This window comes from Mytilus galloprovincialis, chromosome 9, assembly GCF_965363235.1.
Source record: "Mytilus galloprovincialis chromosome 9, xbMytGall1.hap1.1, whole genome shotgun sequence".
In the NCBI taxonomy this organism is placed as follows: Eukaryota; Metazoa; Mollusca; class Bivalvia; order Mytilida; family Mytilidae; genus Mytilus; species Mytilus galloprovincialis.
In genome coordinates, this window is record NC_134846.1 from 61554146 (window position 1) to 61564012 (window position 9867).

At 32.4% G+C, this 9867-nt stretch overlaps 1 protein-coding gene across 1 annotated transcript in view; it reads left to right on the forward strand.

Moving 5' to 3' along the window:
* The window catches only part of LOC143045530 (glutamyl aminopeptidase-like), a 29466-nt gene extending 24610 nt beyond the window's left edge, over positions 1 to 4856 (forward strand). The window contains exons 16-19 of the mRNA XM_076218109.1: positions 126 to 296; positions 1791 to 1931; positions 2838 to 2919; positions 4544 to 4856. Coding sequence (XP_076074224.1) covers positions 126 to 296; positions 1791 to 1931; positions 2838 to 2919; positions 4544 to 4699 — 550 coding nt within the window. The 3' untranslated portion in view covers positions 4700 to 4856. The remainder of the gene's footprint in view (positions 1 to 125; positions 297 to 1790; positions 1932 to 2837; positions 2920 to 4543) is intronic.
* Positions 4857 to 9867: the final 5011 nt, after the last annotated feature.

Sequence of the window (9867 nt, forward strand, 5' to 3'; positions counted from 1 at the left end):
TATAATATAAAATACATATTTATGATTAAGCATTTCCCTTGTAATGATAATGGTACTGTTATATGACAGAAATATTTTTAAACCATTTGAATTTAATTTCAACTAAATTGCTATAGTATTTTCAGTGTTCCTCCAAATCTACGTTCTCTAGTGTATAATTATGGGATACAAGGCAGTGATTCAGAAGAAGATTGGAACTTTATGTGGGATAAATACACTAGAGAAACTGTTCCACAAGAACAGATTAAGTTACTGTATGGGTTGTCTCGTACCCGCTCTGTATGGCTACTAAGAAGGTAAACCATATTCTGGTGTTATCAAGAACATTCAATTGTTATTATATTGTTTATGGTTTGGAAAATCATCACCAAAAGGAGACATCAAAGAAAATAGTATTAAGCTATTCATCCCAAAAACTTTTATCTCTTGTTAAAAACATGATAATATGATGTTTACAAATGTGAATTTAATATGGGTGGAAACCAGCTACTTAGACAGCATTAGTTTCTTATTTAGTGGAACAGGAGTTTTTCTTTTATCTTTGACTCTTAGTCTGATTTATATTCTCTGCGAAATCGGGTGTCAGTTATTGAAGAGGTCTGTTAAACTGTCCTGAATTATGGACAATTCCTGTTTTCTTTTTATTTATTTTCTTCCGTTATTAACTTATCAATCGTATCCAGTGGAAAACTAAACGATCATGAACATTATTATAAAAACGAAAATAAAGAATGTATTACACTGAAACTTGCAAAAGGGCAAATTTTATTCCCCTAGTATAAATCCTAAACGCATCTATGACACGTCAGTCATTTACAATGATAAGTATCACTTCTGTATTTAAGAAATAGAATGAGTATCTCTGAAAAATAGCAACATATACCGAAGGGACAGTACAAAAAATATATTTCGATTGATTGCATGCTTTTGGTTGCTTACCGTTCAGTGGCAAATTCTTTACACGTTTAAAGGGCAATGAAAATGGACAGTACAGTGGCGAAAACGAAAAATAAACCCACATTATTCTACTAAGCACAACGCAGAAAATAAGGATTGAGAAACACTAACCCAAACGAAAACATAGGTCGATCTTAAGTGCTCAATTGAAATTTGACTATTACATTCATGTGTTTATTAATTAGGATTTAGATTGCATATATTTTAGAATGAAATTCAAAACAGTGTGGCTGTGGCCATTGATTGACACATTAAATTCATCCGTTGACTGGGACAATTTACGTGAACGTTTGTCTGTAATGACCACTGTTCACGACGTACCTACGATAGACATTTAAACTGTGGGGTCACCAAAGGTTTCTTAACGCCTTTAATTATAAAATAATTCGAAAAATTAATCAGGAATAACCTTTATGTTTTGATTTATATAATTGATATAAATCAAAACATCGTGTTATTTCTGATTAATTTTTCGAATTACTTTATTAAGGTGTTGAGAACCTTTGGTGACCCCATAGTTTAAGTGTCTTTAAAAAGAACATAGTCAATGGATGAATTTAATGTGTCAATCAATGGCCACAGCCACACTGTTTTGAATTTCATTCTAAGTCAAATTTGCAGTGATTTACAATAATTCATATGCAAGTTACTATTCAGCATCAGATAAAACAACTTTGACTTACGTTTATCTAGTATGAAATTTAAAAATATACATTTTCCATAACACTTTAAAAAATCGCTATGAAACAAGATAAAAAAATCGCCATAAAAGACGACAGGCATTTGTAGATAACTATCGCATTATGTAATCGATTATTTTATTATTTTTGTAGATATCTGGAATATGCTAAAGATGAATCGAAAGTGAAAGCGCAAGATTTCTTTAATGTTATAACCTATATATCGCGTAATCCAATTGGAAGAAGTTTAGCTTGGGACTGGGTGAGATCAAACTGGGAATATCTGGTACAACGGTAAGAATATTTCATTTATAGAAAAAAAATAAGTTTTTGAAAGTTTTAAGGTTTTAAAACACTGAAATATAAAGTTTCTTTCTCGCATTTGTATTACAGAATAACATTGAGATTGGAAATGGGATTATCTCAAAGAGACAGCAACCCGACCAACTAGCCAATTGTCACTAATGGGTCTTCAATGCAGCGAGAAAATCCTGCACCTTGAGGTGACCCTCAATTGGCCCCAAAATAAAATTGTGTTCTATGATGAATCACATAAAAAATAACTACAACGGCATTTAATATCAAATACATATGTTGATTAGTGAAAATACAACGATAAAGGTAGTGACTTGTATGCTGTAATCGAAAAAAATGTGACCTTCGATTAGTTGTGTCACATAACTCGAAGTATATATGGATATCCGACAAAAATCACTAATCTTCGTGTCATATCATGTGTTATAAGACCGAACATAAACTCAAAAGAAATTAATTAACTAGAGTATGGATATATACATGGTTAAGCTCTAGCCACGGCATCAACACGAATGATGCTTCATATTAACAAAACCAACATTTGCAGGGATTCATTTACTTAATATAGTTTGAGATTGTATAGGTTGACAAATGATCAATATATTAATATTTTGAAACAAGGGGTCGGAGATACAATCTATGAAAATTAACTTGATACATGGTTGTTTTCATTCATTAATCAGTAGGGATCTACTTATTAGGATACATTAAACGTGACTAATTTATCGCCTATTGTAAACATGCTTCAAAAAAGTTTTTTTTTATTTCAAACTCTTTCTGGTCAATTCTTTATTTTTTTTATTGAAGATGAAACCCATAACTTTAAAGTATCCATCACAATCACAATGAATCGTTGTCATTATGAACTGTCATTGATTATTTCAGATTTACAGTGTTCTCAAGGTCCCTAGGAAGGTTGATACCATCAATTATTATATATTTTAATACAGAGTTTCATCTCAAAGAGGTAAACATAAAAAAATATATTTTAAGTTTATGCTAAAGAAACAATTGTTTTAAAACAACGGAATTGATAAATAATAGCAACACTAGTCTGCCAGGCCTACTTCGATTCGTCCAACTCGGGTTAGAAGAGTATATCGAGTTTACCCGTCTGACAACCGAGCCCCCCCCACGAGTTTGAGCTTTTGAACCTACCCGAGTTAACTCGACATCAACCCTGGGTCGGGGCAGGTTTAGTCGAGTTTGAAGATGGCGTCAAGTAGTTGCAACAAATAAAAGTGATACATGCAAATAAACTGGTATTTGACAAAAAACAGCCGAAGAATAAAGCTGACAAGGAGAATTTATTATTGCCTGTATTTCGGAATCAGCCAATATTGTTCATGTGTATACTTGGTCCTCAAATCTCTTCAACTTCGTACTTTATTTGACCTTTTATAACATTTTTAATTTGAGCGTCACTGATGAGTCTTTTGTAGACGATACGCGCGTCTGGTGTAAATGTTAAATTTTATTCCTGGTATCTATGATGAGTTTATTATCAGCTGTCGGTGGTGGTTGGAAATAAACTTAAAATTAATTGTTTTTCTTTGAACGATTTTTCAAAGTTTCATTTTTTTTAACTCACTAACAAACTATTTTTCAAAAGCAAACAGGATCAGGACTTTTCTTTGTGAAACACTATGTAATATTTTTTTTTTATTTTAATGCTCAGCAAAAAACAATTTTTTTCACCTCCATTATAATAGTCAACTCGATGGAAGAGGTTTGACTTCGATTCGGAACGGTTGCGCACATGCGCATTAACACTGACCTTTCAACTAAAGTTGATCCGAGTTGGACGAATCGAAGTAGGCCTGGATGTTCAAACATTTGAATGGACCAGTGGGAAAATGTTGCACGACGAATCTCGCGTTTTAATCGTCAACACGGTTTTGATATGCTTTGAACATATTTCTTGACCATCAGCGTAACGCAGTGGGCATTCAGGTTGACATCTGTCTGTACGTCCTGAAATCAGTTTCCATTCTATAAATTAAGCTTGTCTCAATCAAATATACAATGCTTAATACCACAAAACACAGATCAATTTCGAAATTGGGTCGGGTCACTTTTACCGCTCTGGTGTTATGTCCCTTTATAAAAGTTATGTGCCCATTTTCCGTTCATTTTGGTTGTAAACATCTGTTCACTGCATTGAAAATATAATTTTACAATTTATTCTTGGAACCATTGAAAGGGATATTTACTTTACTTGCTCTTAGGATCTGCATGAGTAAATTAGCAATTCTTGGTCAACATCTTTGGATTTTAAAAATTAAAATCACAAAAATACTGAACTCCGAGGAAAGTTCATAACAGAAAGTCCCTAATCACATGATTGGACAACAACTGTCATATTCCTGACTCAGTACAGGCATTTTCAAATGTGGAAAATGGTGGATTGAACGGTTTTATAGTGTAAACCTCTCACTTGTAGTACAGTCGCATCAAATTCCATTATATTTATAACGATGCATCACATTGTAATATTCTCTATATTTGCAACGCCAGAAGTATTGCATATCAAAGAAATGCAACTGAATAAGTCCATTTTAATGTAAACCTGATACGGTCTTGTGTTATAGGTTGAGGCATTTTTCAAACAATATCCGGATGCTGGTGCGGGAGAAAGAGCACGAGAACAAGCCTTGGAAAGTATAAGAGGAAATATAGCATGGATGAGTAATTATCAAGATATAATTAGTAAATGGCTTTGTCAAGAACTCAAAAACTGTGTATGAAGCAGCATATGTATACCTATAATACATTTTGATATATTATCTCGTTGTAAATGTTATATTGTAAACAGTTTCATGTACAATCTATAAAGAATTGTACTTTTTTTATATTGGTGTAAATGTTATTTTGGGATATTTATAAAATGAGTTTTCATTTTTATTTTGCCAAATGAATTCTTGATGTACATTATCAAAATAATTATCCCAAATGTGACTTATACAAGATTGCTTCTACGTAGTGAAATGTCTGCTGCTGCTGTATACTTGAATACAGCTGCCAACAAAGCAAGAATTCCGTCAATCAAGCAATCGGGTCAAAACGAACTGCACATTATGGTCACATACATACGATGGCAAATCACGCTACAAAATATGAGAGCTTTCTGGAATAATTCACAAAAATATAAAAGGGAATTTGCGTTAAAAAGGTTAATAAAGAATCAACGTCCAAAACGTAAAGAAAATGAATATGGTCGAAATCAAAAAACGATACAATTTGGAAAACTACACAAAATGGCAACACTCCTACCACGGAAGTTTACAAAGTATAGTTAGGTTAGGCAGCAACCATTTGATTTTCTTGGGCTATGGATTTTATTTCCGAACAAACTTTTTTTTCGCCTTTGAATCTTTTTTAGCGACAAGTCGAAATCAATTTTTTTTCTTTCAATTTTAGCATAAAATATAGTGCATTGAGGGTGAAAACAAACTTTTTTTTCCAAAAAATCCATAGCCCCCCGGAAAACAAATGGTTGCTGCCTTAAATTGGTACCTTTGAAAAGTTTAATCCCGATGCAATTGTTCAGGAATCTGATGTTCAGTGGTTGTCGTCTGTTTATGGGGTTCACCTACCTTGACCTATAATGAATTACTTTTATAACTTGATACTTGGATGGAGATTTGTTTCATTGGTACTTATACCACATCTTCATGTATCTATGAATCCTGTTAAAAATTATCAAATCAAACTGACGGTATAGAATGGTCAAGAACATATGACGACTAAGGGACGACATCAAAAGTGCAATGAAGGATAAAAAACTTAATTCACATAGTTTTTTCACTGACCCCCCCCCCCCCTTTTCTTAACTGAATTTGGGAAACATTGATTGACCAATAGGGATATATGTAAAATCGATTTTAGATTAACAAAACTTGCAGCAATGTGCACCACCCCCCCAAACTATTTGATTTAAGTTTTTTATCCTACATCGATCTTTTGATGTCGTCCCTAAAAAAAAGGTCCAATACAAGTATGCAAGCTTTCTGTCGAACTGTACTTGGGTATTTTTTTTTTTTTTATTTTTTTTTGTTTATTCAAAAATCATGATTATTGTATTAAAAATCTAAGTTTGAACAGTTCATATATCCTGTCTACTTAAAAGCATTTATTATTTGCATCACTTTAAACAAAGAGTTATTTCCCCTTGCAGAGCACCTCAGTATATAAAGACGTATTTTGGTTGAGGGATTTCATTTGATTTTAGTTTTTAACCCAGATTTATTTTCTCTCAATCGATTTATGACTTTTGAAGAGTGGTATACTACTGTTGACTTTATTTATGATGCTTTCTCTGCAACATAGATATCCATCACTGCTTCCATACTACATAATGATATCCAAATTATTCTTAAATTAGTTAGAAGAAAACTGTACATACAAATAAGTTTACTGTCCCATCATACTTATTAAGATAACCTAGATTCGGGGTGCAGCTGACTTATTTTTTAATTGAAAATAAGAACTCAATTTTGTCAAGATCAGAAGAATCAATTAGTTTACCTATTCGAAAGAAAAATATAAAAATACATGTTTCAAAACAAAAAATGATGGAGATCTATGCTTATTTAGAAATATTATCCCATTGAACACCCGCACTTTATCATTTCAAACCAGAGTTATTTCCCCTTGCATTTTAAAATTTTCTTCAGTGTAAAAAATAATAAGAAGTGTAAGTATGTTATTGAAGAAAATCGTCTGACTTGGGTTAGAAGAACGCGTAGCATACCATTATCAATATCAGCACACAAAGGTTGAGCAAAAGGAGAACGAACAATAAGGACAATTCTTCATACAACCGGCATCGTAGTGTCTATTGGTGCACGTAAGTATTTTATAACATATACTTCATTTCAAGAACTTTATTTAAAGATACAATTTTCAATTTTACAATTCCCTTATTTTTTATTTAAGGAACCGTGCTTTTTAATATCATGACAAAAGGGAGTTACAGTAAGGACTGCAATGCTAAAATGAGAGGTTGTACTGAAAGTTTTCAACTATTATATAAATGTTACCAAAGTATGGGAACCGGTGTCATACTTTACTCCCCTTTTCTGTGCAAACTTTTGGCGGATTTTCTGTTTATTGTGACCAATGTGTACAATAGAAGAAGTAGGAGAATCATTCTCTACCTAGGGAAGGACGTTTGTTATTTGTGAAATATAAAGTAAGTTAAAAAAAAATATGTTTCAAATAAGAGCATAACTTCGAGAGAGAAAAAATAGTGAAGCTATTCCTAGAGCTAATAGAAAAATACACAATTCGAAAAAGAATTACAAACTCTAACAGGAAAGTAAATATATTAAATGTATATTTTTTAAATATAATGTATATTTTTTTAGATATAATGTATTTAAATAAAGAAAAAATTAATCAAAATCATACCATGAAAAATTAACAAAATATGGAAAATCCGTGAATGCCGAAATGAGATATGCCGGTCTTGACCCATTCAATTATTAAACAAGACGTAAATTACAATTTTACTATGCCTGTGGGAGAAGTTAGGGCAGTTGATCCCTGCTTTACCAAAACATAGTACGTTGGAAGGTTACAAAAAATACAAAATGAAATATATTACAAGACATAATTCCGGAATCTTTAGATCTCTCATGTCGGCGTTAAAGATGAAAAAACAGTTTTGCGCAAGACACTGATTGAATAAAAGAGCAGTCTAATCGTTTTTAAACCGGGGAGACAACTTGTCTGTTACGCCAACGAAAGTAGAGTATAAAACTATTAGCGTTCAGCAGAAACAAAGGAGAATTTCTATGTTGAGGTCAGAAAATTTTACTATCAAACTTTCTTCTTCAAGATTTTGTATATATAAATATCTTATTAGTTTCAAATGCTACATGTAACACATGCTTTTGAATCAAGCACCTAAAATGGCTTTAACATTACTCGGTCTACATAAAATCCGTATAATTAATTTCGGCAGTCTGGATGCCTTTGTGATAGTCATTAATGACCAGTTTGACGTAGACTTTGTTTCTTGTTGATAATGGTCATTTACAATATGATGAATTATAATGGTCACGAGTAAATACCGACGCTGGACAAAGAATGAACATCGGTTCAAAATCAAGTGATAGAGCTAGTTTTATATAAAAAAAAAAACACTTTTAAACCACAACTTTTTGAGTTTGAAGAACATGTCAATATATACAGTCAGAAACCAGTATCATACATTACAAGATCTCCCTCGAAATCTTATGAGCGTGCAGTTGAATTTAGTTACAAGACAGCTGATGAGATCCAGTCGTCATATTTCTTTAAATATAAATGATAATTTATGTTAGCTTGCAACTTGTGGTTATTGACACATTATTTGGTACACCAGTTTTTTCACCATGGTACATAAAATCAACAATTAAGGGTTATTTCTTTTTTTATTTTAAATGTGTTGTTGTGTGTAAAATATATTGGACTAATAAATGAAATAAAAGAGTTGCTTGAAATCTTGTCGTTTATATTTAACAATTATAAGAAAGTCAGAAATCAGTTTACATTCTTGTCTACGAAAACAAAACTTGTGCAGTCACTTCGCGCAACGTGAACACTCGGTTCTTGCTCTTCGTCGTCTGCTATTTTTCATGTCGGAGCACCAAGTACAGTCCTTAAGCCAGCCCAGTAGTCAGCACTGTTTGTTGTCATTGATATGGTTATATTTATAAATTAACTGTTTACAAATTTTTGAATTTTTTGAAATACTAAGGCTTTTCTACCTCAGCCATAGACTACCTTAGCTGTATTTGGCAAAACTTTTAGGAATTTTGGTCCTCCATGCTCTTCAACTTCGTACTTTGTTTGGCCTTTTTAACTTTTTTTGGATTCGAGCGTCACTGATGAGTCTTTTGTATCTGAGACGCAACGTTAGATATTGCTACCATCAAGTGTAACAGAAAAATGACGTTAAATTCGAACGTCTTTTTGAAAACGCGCACCATTTTCATGTTTTTTTCTTGTCGGGTAGTTGCATAGTATTACAAAAGAGTATAAATGGCGTGCGAGACCAATCCAATATAATTTTTCATTCTAACTCCTAATTGAACAGGCTTTATTTTTTTAGAATAGAGATAACGAGCTTTAATTTTGATACTTTTAATCTTTTAAAATATATCAGGGGTACTGCATACAAAGAAAGAAAGACTACGGTTTAATATTTCACTATCGGTATACACCACTATATTTATTTTTAATCACACAAGGACAAACCGTATAAATATGTGTTTATTATCACCAATAGTATATCGTTTAGAAATTAAGCGATTTGATAAATAATATGATTAAATATCGTCAAGTGCTGCTAAAACATTCATATGTAATTCTTCGTTCAGCTTGATGCAATTTCCAGATTTTGTAATTTCGGATTCAGTTAAAATATACCTGGCAGATACGGAATAGTTAATTGCAAGTCTTTTTGGTAAAAGTTTGTATGAAAAATTACGCTTACTGACAAATCATAGTAATATCCTTTCACAACATTAGCGCCTCTGGGAAAGGAAATACCCCAGTCATCTGTGACGGCTGACGGTAATATTTCTGGCTCACTTAAAGTTTTCATTAAATAATAATCGGAATCATCATCATCCGCGACAACGGCTATGATTGTGCCATTACTTATTAAATCCAATAAAGAATCCCCACTGTTGTTTTCTTCAACTGCATGATTTTCTGTTGATTGTTCGCGAACAATTTTAACTGGCCGAGAATTTCCGCGGAATCGAAAGTTACGACATAATTCATAATTTGCTAATACACATTGATCACACGTATAACAAGACAAATCAGTCACCATCAATTCGGAGTTATTAGTCGTTCTAACGCAATGAATTTTTCTGATTTCGGCAATGCTTTTAAAATGTTGTGTTGTATTTCGGGGTAT